Source organism: Mobula birostris, chromosome 29, assembly GCF_030028105.1.
Source record: "Mobula birostris isolate sMobBir1 chromosome 29, sMobBir1.hap1, whole genome shotgun sequence".
NCBI classification, from domain to species: Eukaryota; Metazoa; Chordata; class Chondrichthyes; order Myliobatiformes; family Myliobatidae; genus Mobula; species Mobula birostris.
Window position 1 is genome coordinate 10,758,045 of NC_092398.1, and position 14,746 is coordinate 10,772,790.

The 14,746-nt window shown below is 41.4% G+C and overlaps 1 protein-coding gene across 6 annotated transcripts in view; it reads right to left on the reverse strand.

The window, feature by feature from the left end:
• The window catches only part of kdm1a (lysine (K)-specific demethylase 1a), an 83,710-nt gene that overhangs the window by 63,048 nt on the left and 5,916 nt on the right, over window positions 1–14,746 (reverse strand). For 3 of the 6 annotated variants that reach the window (XM_072246783.1, XM_072246781.1, XM_072246785.1), the window contains exons 2-4: window positions 8,648–8,813; window positions 3,544–3,582; window positions 3,013–3,146 (exon numbers count right to left, since the gene is read on the reverse strand). The exons of 1 other annotated variant lie outside the window; for it this stretch is intronic. In XM_072246783.1, coding sequence (XP_072102884.1) covers window positions 3,013–3,146; window positions 3,544–3,582; window positions 8,648–8,813 — 339 coding nt within the window. The remainder of the gene's footprint in view (window positions 1–3,012; window positions 3,147–3,543; window positions 3,583–8,647; window positions 8,814–14,746) is intronic. 2 more of the 6 variants (XM_072246782.1, XM_072246787.1) reach the window with 2 other exon arrangements.

The window sequence follows — 14,746 nt, forward strand, 5'->3', positions numbered from 1 at the left end:
TGTTTAGATATCCATCTTATCTTGGGTCAAGATGAGCTTCTTACAAGGAACCAGCACCTCACCCCTCCAAATAAAATCGATTTTTTTGACAGTCAGCACAGAAAAAGGTCCTTCAACCATCTAGTCTGTGCCGAGTTATTTAAACTGCCTACTCACATCAACCTGGACCAGGCCATAACCCTCCATACATGTACCTATCCAACCTTCTCTTCAATGTTGAAATCGAGCTCGCATGCACCACTTGTGCTGGCAGCTCATTCTACACTCTCACCGCTCTCTGAGTGAAGAAGTTTCCCTCACGTTCCCCTAAAATATTTCACTTTTCACCCTTAACCATGACCTCTGTTTGTATTCCCGCCCAACCTCAGTGGAAAAGGCCTGTTTGCATTTATCCTATCTATACCCCTCATAATCTTGTAAACCTCGATCAAGTCTCCCCTCAATCTTCTGTGTTCCAAGGAATAAAGACCTAACCTATTTAATCTTTCCTTATAACTCTGGTCCTCCAGTACCAGCAACATCCTTGTAAATTTTCCCTGTACTCTTTCAACCTTATTTACATCTTTCCTTTAGGTAGGTGACCAAAACTGCTCATAATACTCCAAATAACACCTCACCAGTGTCTTGTACAACTTCAATATACAGATATCCCACCCTGTAAAAACTCATTTCAGGGAGGTAGCACCATCAGTTTGCAGGAGACTCCCGGAACTTCCGGGACAGGTGGGATGCCTGCAATAGAGTAGTTCCTTAGCAGCTAGCCAGCTAGTTTAAATAACGTTAGCTACGCTAATGAACGAATGACACCCGTTAAACTCACCTCAACATGTCTTTTACATTTTAACCCACCATGGGCAATAGAAAAGTCACTGTTGCAAACAGTTCAGCGAGCAACACTGCCGTTATTTTTGACGCCTATTAGGCAGGGATACACTTTAGGTGACGTACGTTTTATATTTTCTTTTCTTGGAACACTCTGCCATGGCGCTCTCTCTCGCTCTCTCTCTCTCGCTCACTCTCAAAAAAAAAAATCGATTTCCGGGATATTGTATATAACTTGCGGGCATCAGGGAGCCACTATCAATATGCGGGGAAACTCCCGAAACTTCCAGGAGAGGTGGGATATCTGAATATACAGTGTCAATTCATGGAAAGACTTTCCCAGCAAAGAGGCAGCTGTTGTGGGAGGCTAAAACACATCATAAACCAACTGATTCTTTGCAATCATAGGAAGTGATGGTACAGAAAGCAGCCATTTTGTTCACTGAGTCTATGCTTGCAAAAAGCGATGTTCAACTTAACCCACACGTGTGAGTTCATCGAGGGCCTTGTAGGCTGAAAGTACTTGGAGTATTGTCAACAGTTTTGGGCCTTGTATCTCAGAAAGGATGTGTTGTCATTGGAGAGAGAGTCCAGAGAAGATTCATGAGGATGATTCTGGGAACGAAGGGGTTAGCATACAAGGAACGCTTGGCAGCTTTGGGCCTGTACTCACTGAAATTTAGAAGGATGCAGGGAATCTCATTAAAGCCTACTGAATATTGAAAGGACTAGATAAGATGGATGTGGGAGGATGGTGGCAGTATCCAGAACTAGAGGGCAGAGCCTCAAAATTGACTTTTAGAACATAGGTAAGGAGGAATTTTTTTAGCCAGAGTGTATTGAATCTATGGAATGCTCTGCCAGACTGCAGTGGAGGTAAAGACAGTGGGTATATTTAAGGCGTAAGTTGATAAGTTTCCTAATTGGTCAGGGCATCAAAGAATATGGTGAGAAAGCAGGTGTATGGGGCTGAGTGGAATCTGGGATCAGCCATGACGGAATGGCAAAGCAGACTTGATGGGCTGAATGGCCTAATTCTGCTCCTCTGTCTTGTGGTTTTATACATAAAGCTTGAAACACACAGTATATGAAAAAGAGCAGTGAAATTGAACATGGAAGAAAAGGGCCTCGAACATAGCAGACAATAACTGGAACTACGCACTATGAACCATGTGCATCCTAACTTTTACCCAAGTGGGTGAAATTGTGTGGCTTATAAAGAACAAACAAGAGAAAATCTGAAGATCCTGGAAATCCAAGCAACATGCTGGAGGAACTCAGCAGGTCAAGCAGCGTCTATGGAAAAGAGTAAACAGTTGACGTTTCATGCCGAGACCCTTCATCACAACTGGAGAAAAAAGGTGAGAAGTCAGGGAGGGTCTTCTTATCTTTATTCTCCAATCCTGATGAAGAGTATCAGCCCGAAACGTTGACTATTTACTCTTTTCCATAGACACAGCCTGGCCTGCTGAGTTCCTCCATTTTGTGTGTGTTGCTTGGCTTATAAAGAAACTCTGCAAAGATTTGCAGAACAGAAGACTTCAAAATGGTGTGACACTCTACTCCCAATTGTGCTCTATTCCTTTAAGATGTTAGAAAACTTACATGCTCTACAGATATAGAACAATTTAGAAACAGCTTCTTCCCCTCTGCCATCTGATTTCTGAATAGACATTGAACCTATGAACATAGCCCCACTACTTTTTTTTCCGTTTTTGTACTACTTATTTAACTATTTTATACTTACTGTAATTCAGTTTTCTTTTACTCTCTATTATCATGTGTTGCATTGTAATGCTGCTACAAAGTGAACAAGCTTCAAGACATACGCTGGTGATATTAAATCTGATTCTGATTCTTATGGTGGCCCTCTGAGTTGACTCAAACTTCTTGTTTGACTTGGCCCCTCAATGCCTACTATTTGTAGGAACCCAGAGTGCAGTCCCTCCACACAGAACCTTTGCGTTGACTGCACCGAGCATCCCCTGGCATGTACTCCCATGGCCTGGAATATGTCCGAATGAATCATTTTTAATTACGCAATGAATGCTCTAATCTTTATTAAGTTATCCAAAACAATAACAGCATGCACCAGCCACAGATGGGAGTTCTGCAAATTAAACTGAACACCCGTTATTAAATAACTAATATTCAGCAATAAAGAAATTATGGATTGATATTAGAACTTACTGTGCGGTTTCTGATGTACAGAAATACCTTCTGGGTCTGCGCAGGACCACTGATAATGTCTGGGAAACAGGCTGCTTCCTGTGATGTCATGCGATCGTGAGGTAGACGACTTTGGAAAGCAGCACCCTCAACACCTGATAAGAATGAACTTACAGAATTAGTGCAATAAAGCTTTTAACCTTGGACCATGAAGAAATATGACAAAAACCTTAGGCTTCAATTAAAAATAAAATCTGATAGGTAACACCATGTAAGGATTGATAACTGCTAGCCTTAACAAGACTAGTCCAGGAAGCTCTCCATGCGCTTTCTGAAATCTGTTCTAAACAAGCCCCCATGATCAAACCATGATCGCCAGGTTCCCAAGCGCAGATCAAACATCAGGTGAAGATATTGTGGACCCCAAAAAACCCAATAGTCCTCAACACCTTCCTTCCTCACAAACACTGCCTGCGACATAAAAGTAAACAGAACACAAATTAAAAAGCGCAGAAAATTAAAAATAAATAAAAGTAATTTAAAAATACATACCTGCGATCGACCCTGCCAGATTGATGTTGCTCCAATGCACTGCGGGAACGAACGTAAAAACATTCACACGCATGCGCACACTACTCGTTTCCCTAATTTCCGCGGTTTTTATATTAAAACAACTTTAATGTAACATTTATATAAGTTTTTTTTAAAATAGAAATTTAATGCCTGGCAGGTAATTACAAGATCGAGAATCGTTGAAAGGGTTGCCAGGGTAGTGTCCACAAATCACGATGGCTTGGCAATATTGAATCTCATTTTGGCAGGCTCATTCCATGACACCTGCTCTTAAACGCTTTCATTGAATTAATTATATTGCCAATTATTAAATTATTTAAGCATGACCCTCCTACACCTCCCCATATGTGCCTCCTGCTGCCTGCCAAAAATACAAATGATTTAACAACAAAAAATCAATACATTTGTCTGTCAATCCAACTTGGAATTGATTGCTTGGTTAGTAACTCTAAATGTTGTTATTTTCACTATAGACTACAAAGTTCAAAGCTCGAAGTAAGTTTATTATCAAAGTACGTATATGTCACCATATACTACCCTGAGATTCATTTTCTTGCAGATATTCATAGTAGGACAAAGAATATAACAGAATCAACTACAAAGATTGACAAACAACCAATGTGTAAATACAAAAAACTAATAATAATAATAAATACACAAGCAAACAAATAAAACTGAGAACATGAGTTTGAGAGTCCTTAATTCATAGATTGTGTTTAGTGATGAGATGCGTGACTGTCCTTGAACCTGGTGGTGTGTGACCTTTATCTCCTTCCCAACTGCAGCAGCAAGAAAAGTGCATGGCTTGAATATACAGGAACTTCCTCTGGCATTTATAAGTATTTGTTTTAAAGATTAGTTTTATTTGTCACATGTACATCAAAACATACAGTGAAAGTGTGCCGTTTCACTGTAAAATCAAATCAGCAAGGAATGTGCTGGGCGGCCTGCAAAAAGTCGTGCAGAAGTACACTAAAATCTTTTGCACAATCTTTTGGGTTACTGAATGCAAATTAATACTTCCTGAAATTTACATTAAAACTACAAAGATATAAATAGACAAAAGCCACAACCTATCAGACAATTATTTCAAAAACAGATATTTAAAATCCTTCAGAATAGAAAGAAAAAGCAGATTCCCAATATCGACTTTATGGTGCAGTCCATGAACCATTAGGCAATACCAAGACTGCATGCCCTGCTCAGGATGACATCAACTTAAGTAGCAAAAGCTGTATAAGAATTGACCTTGGTAGTCCTGAGGGAAGAAGGGAAGCAGTGGAAAGAAAGAACAAACTACAATAACCGTAATTATTCACAGTTTCTGTATTGTCAACTGATGCCAAGCTGTAAAAGCGAATTATATTCAAGTAACTCTACATTCAAAGAACTTGCTGATCACCATCTCATAATGCTGACAGCAGCTGGGTTGCCAATATTTGTATGCCTATACCGTGGCAACAGGAAATAGGGAAAGAAATGGGTGGAGGGAGAAATAAAACCACATGAAAATAAAATTTGATTACAAATATTTCAGCATCTTTTATCATGCATAATTCTAAAGTTTTTTTTAAAGAGTCATACATTGTATTGTTGGATACATCCAGATGAACTAGCACAAATACACAACTGCTAGTTTAAAAGCTCTCTCTGTCACAACTATGAAAAATATAGACTTCCTATAATTTTCCCCACACTGTAAATACAACCCCCATTTCTGTGTAGTAAGCAGTGTAGTAAAAGCCTTTTCTTTACTCTGCTTTTCTCTATCACTTTTACTGCTCTCAAACAAGCCCAAGACCATCTAATATTTAAATATTCACTCCATATCTGGGAGAGATAACCCGAAGTCTGCTCACATTCCCTACAGGTTTGCAATAAACATGCAACCAAATACTTCTTACTTTCAAAAAATAGATCTAATTTTAGTAAAATTATTGTTCTTCTGATCAGCTTCCTCTTGAATGTTCACAATCGCATTATACCCTCAATTACAAATCATTAGCGTCTTTTAATCCCATATTCTCAAAGCTTTTTTCCCTTTCCAGTTGTTTTCTCCACAGATAAAATCATGCATACGCATAACACATGACACTTTTGGATTAGACTGTTTAATTGTCATTATCTTACTGTTTAATTCTTTGCAGCTTAACAAATTACCTGTTGATATTTTTTATAACTACTTATATACATGTAACTGCTTAATATGCTTCCTAGTGGTCACAGTATGTATATGCAACTGTTCAGTGTGTTCCCTGGTGGTTACATTTCTTTGCATTCTGAAAAGTTCTGGAAGTTTCTCTGGTGTTCCATTATTTGAATAAGACCTATCTGGCCAACTCTTATCTGCGAATTTGAATGGAATGTTTCTTATCTATGCAGTATTAGAAGCTGACCTCGAAACTTGCCATCTTTTTTTACTTCTCCCTCCCTTCACTTACGAGAGCTCTATTAAAGTCCATTTTTCAACTTCTATTGTTCTATTAATGCTTAATAAAACAATCACGAAGCAACAAATTTTGTGCCTCTTTCCTGACTTCTGAAAGAACCTTTGATTGAAAGCATCAGAATCCAACAACATGGAAATGCGAGTCAGTAACCAAATGAATGGTAGCAAAGCTTGAGCAAGATTACCACCATCAACTGAACCTCAAATTCCCTTTGCGACACATACATTAAAATGCTGGAGGAACTCAGCAGGTCTGGCTACATCTATTGCATTGTATTGAGATCAGCACGAAACAGACCCTTCCGGTCCTTTGAGTCATGCCGTACAATAACCTTCGATATTAATTAAGGGGCAATTTACAGCCACCAATTAACCTACCAACTGTGGACTGAGGGAAGAAACCGGAGCACCTGGAGGAAACCCACATGATCACAGAGGGGAGTGGGGGAACATACAAATTCCTTGCAGGCAGTGGTGGGATTTGAACCTGAATCACTGGTACTTTAAAACATTGTGCTAACCACTACACTACTGTGCTGTCACATCTATGAAGGGAAATGGGGCCAATATGTCTTTCCAGCATTTGCAGTGCCTAGAAGGTTTTTAAATTCCCTTTATCTCTTTGATTCCAAATCACATTGGTCACCAATCAAATGCTTGAACATAGCACGAAGAGACAATCACAGCTCTAACCCTCCATTGAGGACATCAGCCATCAATGAGATTGCAAGACGGGTCTGTCTTTTTATATTGTTTGATTTTTTTTTAAAAATTGACAAATTTTAAAAATTTGGGAAGGTGATGAAATATTGCACACCAGAATTACATGAAGTTTTGTACTGAAGAAAATGATTAAATTATGCATTATCTAGTGGAATAACACATCTGAGGACTGGATCTGGTAAGATCGGAGACAAGCCAATTATCAGTCCAAATCTGAATTAAGACGTTTCCCAAGGTTGAAATGCCTAATACCAGAGGGCATGCATTGAAGGCGGGGGGGGGTAGGTTCAAAGGGAATGTGAGGGGTAAGTCATGGATGCCTGGAATGCACTGCCTGGTATAGTGGTAGAGGCAAATACATTGGAGGCTTTTAAGAGACGTTTGGATAGGCGCATGAATGTAAGATGGAGGGACCCGGACATGGTGTAGGTAGGAGGGTGCTTGGGTGTTTTTGATTTGCTTTTAGCTGATTCAGCGGAGCACTGTGGGCCAAATGGTCTGCTCCTCTGCTATATTGTTCTAAGTTCTAAAGTATCTGTTGAGACTGGTGGATGACTCAGTGAGGGGGGAGGGGTGATATTACTGAAGGACCATCAGGTACCAAAGAACCAACCTGCAGAAGTTCAAGTGAATAGAGGCAGAAACTTCCGCAAGCTTTGCTTCCTATATATACCAGAATTTTATGCCTTGCCATAAAAGCAAGGTCCCATTTTGACTTGATACAAGTCATCAACCCAAAACATCACTGCAGGGAATAATTGAACCCACGAGTTGCTTTATCCCTCTTTAAATAGTCAGAAACTCTCAAGGACACCACTGATAGAAGAGAATATGTGCATGCAGGATTTAAAAAGGGGGAAAATTCAAGATTGGTCAGTTTTTGTACTCAATTAAAGCAAGTAACCGAGCACTTGCCAGCTAGTGGTGTGGCAGCCGCACTGGACTTCGAGGCAAGTGGTCCCAGGCTCGAATCCAGCCAGCTCCTTTCACGCTTTTCATCCGTGCTGGGATGAGCTTTGAGCTGGCAACTCAGCCTTGTACAAAAACAGATAAAAGTGCTAAAGAAATGGCAAGGTTGCTGCCCAATGCACCACCAGGTATGGAAAGGAACAACAACTGAGTCCTTGGGATTAAAGGAGTTTCATAAAGGAAATGGATGCATATAGTTGTTAGCCAATGTTTTCAGGTGAAATTTACAAGGCATAGTCTGGCAAGTTACATATGAACTCCATTTTTCAGGGGTAGAGGTCTGAGACTAAAAGCCCCTTGCAGATCATTGCAGTTATTTGTAATCTGTGCTGTCGTTTGAGAGATAAGTATTAACCTGGTCATTGAGGTGAATTACCCTATATTTCAAAACAACTTTTAAGATAGTTGGACATGTACAAGGATTGGGAAGGTTAGAAGGATGTGGGCCAAATGCTGGCCATTGGGACTAACTTAGACGGGGCATCCTCGTTAGTCAAAGGCCCAGTTTCTATGTTGTTTAACACCATGGCTATAATGGATTGGGATCTTTTATATCTATCCGAGATAGCATCCATTTCAGAAGTCAGCAACTCTGACGATGCAGGCATGTCAGCCTAAACTACTGTGCTTTAGGCTCTGGTGTGGGGCTTGAACTTGTAACCTCCATTTCAGGTCATTGTAGTCAGCAGATTTGGTTTCCTGCATTCCCATGGATGAGAATGTGCAGTTATTAAATTGCATAATTAAACTCATGATTTGTAAACTTGGGAGTTTAAGTAGAAGTAGTATTGGGAATTGTTTTGGTCAAACTTGTAAGTCTAAAGCAACGGTTTGGGGGAAACCTGATATTCCATGCACAACATAATCCTCTTCAGTGGCTCGAGGGTTTCTTCAGCTCTCCCATCCCACTATGTAGAAACCAAATTTAATAAATTTACATACCAGATGGTTCTTCTGGATCACTTTCAATCTCTTCCTCAGGTGGTGGAGGCTGAGGTGGCGGCACCTGCTTCTTTTCCTTTTCAGCCTTTGCATTGCGTTCTTCTTCTGAATAATATTCATCTTCTGATAGGTTTGCTAAGCTCTCATCCATTTCTCTATACTCAACCTGCACAGAAAATTGCATGGAAAATGCACAACCTTGAGCTGTAGGTCAATTCCATAGACGAAGATACAGGCACAAGATAGGCAAAGACCACCTCAACATAAATATTGCTCCCCATTATCTTCTGGTTTAGTGAGCGAATATACAATAAACTAAATAGACGAGTCAATACTGAGCATTGTTTGAAGGTAGAAACAGTGAAGACTCAAAGGACTCAATACTTTATATAAACAGATTACTAAAATCCCGTGGATGGGTAGAGACAAAATGCTGGCCTTTTAAATCTCGATCACTAGACCAGATGAGATTTTGCTAAGTAACGCAAAGTCCTGGTTAGACCACATGTTGAACAATTCCACTTAGCGCAATGTAGAAAGAGTGCCCTGCAGATTCTCTAGAATGAAGCTGAAGACCAAATGTTAAATCATTAAGAAAGGTTATACAAACTAGGGTTCCATTTCCTATAAGCCAGTGGGTAACCACAAGAACATAAGAAATGAGGCCCTCCACTGGCCAGGGTCAACTATGAATGCTACGTCACAGCTGTCTACCTGATACACAAGCAGGGCAGTGCGATAGGCAGAGAAAGCTTTTGCCTTTATAGCGGGCTCCCCTCCTCCGCCGATCTGAGTCCAAAGGAACAGCAGAGATGGATAGAGTTTGGCACCAGCAGCATCAAAGGAATTGCCATTCAGTGTTGAACTCAACGATGGACTACCTCAGGGACTCCAGCTCTGGATTTTTCCCTTGGAGTTTACTCCCGAAGCCTTCCTCATGAGGAGGCGGAGGTTTGACAGCATTTTCCTTCTCCTAGAAGAGCTGTCCACAATGGAGAGCGAACCCCGTCTGCCTGAAGCGACTGGTTTTAAAGGTGCCGGTAGCCCATTTTTGCTCCTTCTCCTGTCAATGGAAACGGTTCTGCCAGGCTTAGTAGCTAAGCCCCACATGTGAAGGCCAGGAGCTGGACTTGGCTGTCAGGTTATCTGAGATGCACGCCATTGAGTGCATTTAATAGTTGGTGGGAACTTATCCCCACTGCCTCCCCTAACTATAACCTTAAGGGACCAGCATGAGAAACAGGAGTTCACTAAATGGCACTTGAACCTGCAGCACCATTCAACAAGCTTCTGTATGTTAAGACCATTTTGACTCCTTTGTATCCAACAATTTATTAATCAATCTTCAAAATACTTGGATGACTCAGCAGGCACAACTCTTCCAGATAAAGAACGCCAAAAAGCTTACTACCCACTAGGTGAGAAGATGAGTTTATCAGCTTATCCAAAGAACATGAACCTGAGGGGTATTTTTTCCTACAGAGGGTGGTGGTTATCTGAAAAGAGTTGCCAGAGGTAGTGGTAGAGACAGATACAATTACAAAATTTAAAAGGTAGTTGGCAGGTGCTTAGGATAAGACAGCACAGTATTAAAAATCTAAAATATATTCAAATGCCAGAAAGCGGAAATAAAAGCCAGAAAATGCAGGCAATAGCGAAAAAAACTGAATGCTGGAAGAACTCAGTACAGGTGTCTCCTGCTTTTCGAACGTTCACTTTACAAAACCTCACTGTTACGAAAGACCTACATTAGTCACCTGTTTTCGCTAACAGAAGGTATTTTCACTGTTACAAAAAAAGGCAGTGCGCAAAAAAAAAACAGTCGCTCTCCCCCCGGATTCGGAACTGCATTCTCGCCGGCATTGCTTAAACACGTGCCTGTGAGCAGCCGTTAGCAAGATGAGTTCTAAGGTATCGGAAAAGCCTGAAAGAGCTTGTAAGGGTGTTACACCTAGTGTAAAATTAGACATAATTAAGCATTTCGATCGTGGTGAACGAAGTAAGGACAAAGTGAGTTTGGCTTGTGGAAGCTGACGAAGATGATGTTGAAGAGGTTTTGGCATCCTGTGACCAAGAACTGATAGATGAAGAGCTGATGCAATTGGAAGAGGAAGGGATAACAATCGAAACTGAATGCAGTAACGAACGGACCAAAAGTGAAGTCATCCAGGAACTGAACCTGAAGCAACTGCGAGAGATTTTCGCTGCAATGATAAAGTACGACTTTAATTTTGAAAGGGTACGTTGGTTTAGGGCATATTTGCAGGATGGTTTGAGTCCTTACAAAGAACTGTATGATCTAAAAATGCGCGAGGCTAAGCAGTCAAGCAAGCCTTCAGCAGACGACGAACCTCGACCTTCGACATCGAGGCAGGCAGTCATAGGAGAAGATGACCTGCCTGCCCTGATGGAAACAAACAACACCCTAGTGTCCCATCACCCCAACCCCCAGGCCACGGACAGATACCTATCCATGAAGAATGCAGCGGTAGCCGGAAGGCACCCAGCATATCTTTAAGGGAAAAAAAGCCAAAATAAACAAGCTAATTAATTACGTGCCGGGTGGCACCTAATTAATTAGCTTGTTTATTTTGGCTTTTTTCTTAAAGATGTGCTGAGTGCGTTCCAGCTACCGCTGTACCACTGTATGCTTCGCGGATCGGTATCGGGTTGCTGCCCGGAGGGTGGGGCCACTGCACCAACCCAACCTCCGACGATTCAGCCTAACACACCATCATCAGTGTGCTCGATGTCTTCCCGATTCCCGTAAGTGATACTACACTGTACATACATTATTTCTACTTTATATAGGCTGTGTATTTTTAGGTGTTATTTGGTATGATTTGGCAGCTTCATAGCTTAAAGGTTACTGGAGAGAGTGTTTCTACCGAGAGCGCTTGCGTCATGTTTCTACCGAGAGCGCCTGCGCCATGTTTCTGCCGAGAGTGCTTGCATGAGATTTTCGCTACGGAGAACAGTGTGGCAATGCAATTCTACTCCATATAGGCTGTGTATTCATATCATTCCTGCTTTTACTATATGTTACTGTTATTTTAGGTTTTATGTGTTATTTGGCATTATTTGGTAGGTTATTTTTGGGTCTGCGAACGCTCACAAATTTTTCCCATATAAGTTAGTGGTAATTGCTTCTTCGCTTTACCACATTCCGGCTTACGACCGTTTCATAGGAACGCTCTACCTTCGGATAGCGGGGGAAGCCTGTAGTTCAGACAGTACTTGTGAAGCACTTTGTCTATCATGATGCAGGATCTTGTCCAGAAAAGCCAACAAACACCTTTTGCCCTCACAGATGGTGTTTGACCCATAGATATCTACCACCATATTTTTGTTTTGGGTTTCAGTACGCGGCTTTGTCCTGTGCAAATGGCAAATTAGGCTGCCTCAGTGGGAGAAAGTAATCAAAGTAAGAGTCACTGATCTCTTATCAGCCTTCGGATAGAAGGCTAGCAAAAGGACAGACAACTCTTGTGGTGTTTGTTTCAAACAGTTAAATGCACAATCTGCCGGAAAAACTCAGTGGGACAAGCAGCACCTGAAGGCAGGGGAGGAAATGTTGCTGTTTTGGGGCAAGACCCTCTGTCAAGATGGGGATTAGAAGACAGCCAGTTTAAAAAAAAGAGGAAGGGGTAAGATGGGTTAGTGGATGACAGGTAGATAAGGAGAGAGTGGGAATGACTCTTCTTGCATGATAAACATCTAACTTTCTGTGACATACAAGGATATTTGTATCTCTCTAAAGACAATTTTGTAGTTGTCCATTATCAGAAAAAGTCAATTTTTCTACTCTTCCTATCAAAGCAAAACAATCCCTCATTTGACCTCATTGTACTCATCAGCAATTTTCCATTCTAATCAGCCATCCTGTCTACACTCCTCTACTTCATGCCATATGTCAGCACACATCCTGACCTCTCTTTGCAGAATTAACTCATACATCAAAGCTCCACTTGATTCTCTATGCATTTGGTGCCACAACAGACGACATTTTTTCCTCCTTTTCACTGGTCAAACTAACAGACTTCAATAGTTCCTGGGTTCTAATACCCCTCGAGATTTCTTCCCTTCACTTTTCTCTGATCTGCACCCAACCCTAGTTCCATGACCTGCCATATTTTCACCATCCTTTCTTATTGATTCCACCACTTCCACTTTTGTGCTAAATTCTTTGACCAGAAGTCCCCACCCAAGATGGCAGATCTTCCATGTCCAGAGATCCTATTCCACGTGGATTCCTCCACTAGCCCCTTATCTCCTCTAAATCTCCTTACTGCTAACTGCTGATAGTACATTAACCATCGCTGACTCACTCTAACCTAACATTGTCATCAAATTGCCATCAAGGGTGGTGCAGCTGTAGTCTGGAAAACCAGTCCCCATCTTGCACATAGTCATAGATCTAATTTCTTTGAGGATCATGGAAAGCCCATTCCTACCTCCCAACACCTACAAGCAGAATTGCCCGAGTCAAGCCATTGTTTCAGCCTGTTCTTGCCCCTCCCCCACTCCCACTGTACTTGTTTTTCCCTACCTTGACTCCATGCTTTCTCCTTTGACCACCACCTTCCTACTCAAGTCCATAACATGTCAAATGATTTCTGCCATCTTGATCTTTCCCAATTCCCTGGTCCAATCAGTTCGTCTTCAGAGACTTGCAACCTCACAATACTTCTACTCCATTGGTTCCCTTCTACCCTCCCATTCATTCACTTGGTGGAACTTGTCCTCACTGTGAACTTGTCTTCCATTCCATTCACTGTCTTCATTTCAAAAGATGCACATAAGCTATGCCTGTTTTTGTTCTGAGATATTTGGGTCCACTTCCCTCAAATCTTTATCTGGTACATCCAACAAATGTGTTAAAGCCATTTCCTGCACTCCAAGAACTCAACAATTTCATTACTTTTTGCTGCCAATTTCCATTCTACTTTCACCTTTACATTGATCATTCCCTTTTCAGATCTCTGCCTCCATCTCAGGGGATAGATTACCCACAAACACACACACACACACACACACACACACACACACACACACACACACAAAGACTCCCACATCCGTCTATACTTCATTCTATTTTCCTAGTTCCTCCATCTCAGCCACATTTACACAGATAAAAAGACCTTCTGCACAGGTGCCTCTGAAATATTCTCCTTCCTCCTGAACCAGGGCTTCCCCTTTACCAATAGACAAAGTTTTTGACTGTATCTACAGTATTTGCTTCACCTGCTCTCAGCCCCTCTCTTGGACAAGGCAAGATCCCATGCTTATCGCCTTCCATACCACCAGCCTCCATAATCAATTTTCGTCCTTTTGTCGTGCATTAAATGTTGTAAAACATTAGATGAAAATCTGAGCAGCTCCAAGTAACACTTTAGCTCGCAGCATGTAAAGTGTCCAGGTGTCTGTACAAATTAAACATTGTAGGTTTGTTAATGTCTAAAGTTTGCTGATAGCAGCTGGAGTCTTTCCCAGCCTCAAGGCACCAGTAGCATGAGGAAGTCTGTCAATGAACACGTTGTTTGAATGAAAGAAACCATTCTGGGTTAGTGGCATGAGAGCAAAAGATCAAAGAGTTAGTCTATTGCTGTATGTCTCGCTATGCTAGTGGAACTCCTTACTTATTTGGGTACCTTTTGACTCGATTCTTGGGACTTCACCTAGACTGAAGAATCTTGATCAATCGGTGCCTAGAAGCCACATCCAGGGTGATTTCACAAATCAGAATTTGGAATTCATTCGACAACAGCAACAATAAAGTCCTCCGACGACAGCAGCAATCATGTGGACACTATGAATTGTGAGCCCTGCAATTGTTGTGGAAACCTTTATAACTTACTACATAGTATTTAATGTGGCTTATTTGTGCTAATGATAATGTAACACCCTGGGAAAGGTTTCACTGCTAGTGTAATAGTTTCTCTGTAGCAGCAGTGTTTGGGTTACGAATAGGGATAACGGGGGCTTTGGAATGTGCGGTGTCCAATGAGGGGAGTGTTTTTCTTGCTTGTGTGCCTGAGAACGAGGGATTCGCGGGTTTTTGTTAGGCAGAAGATGGAGAGAGAAGAGGCCAGGACGGAG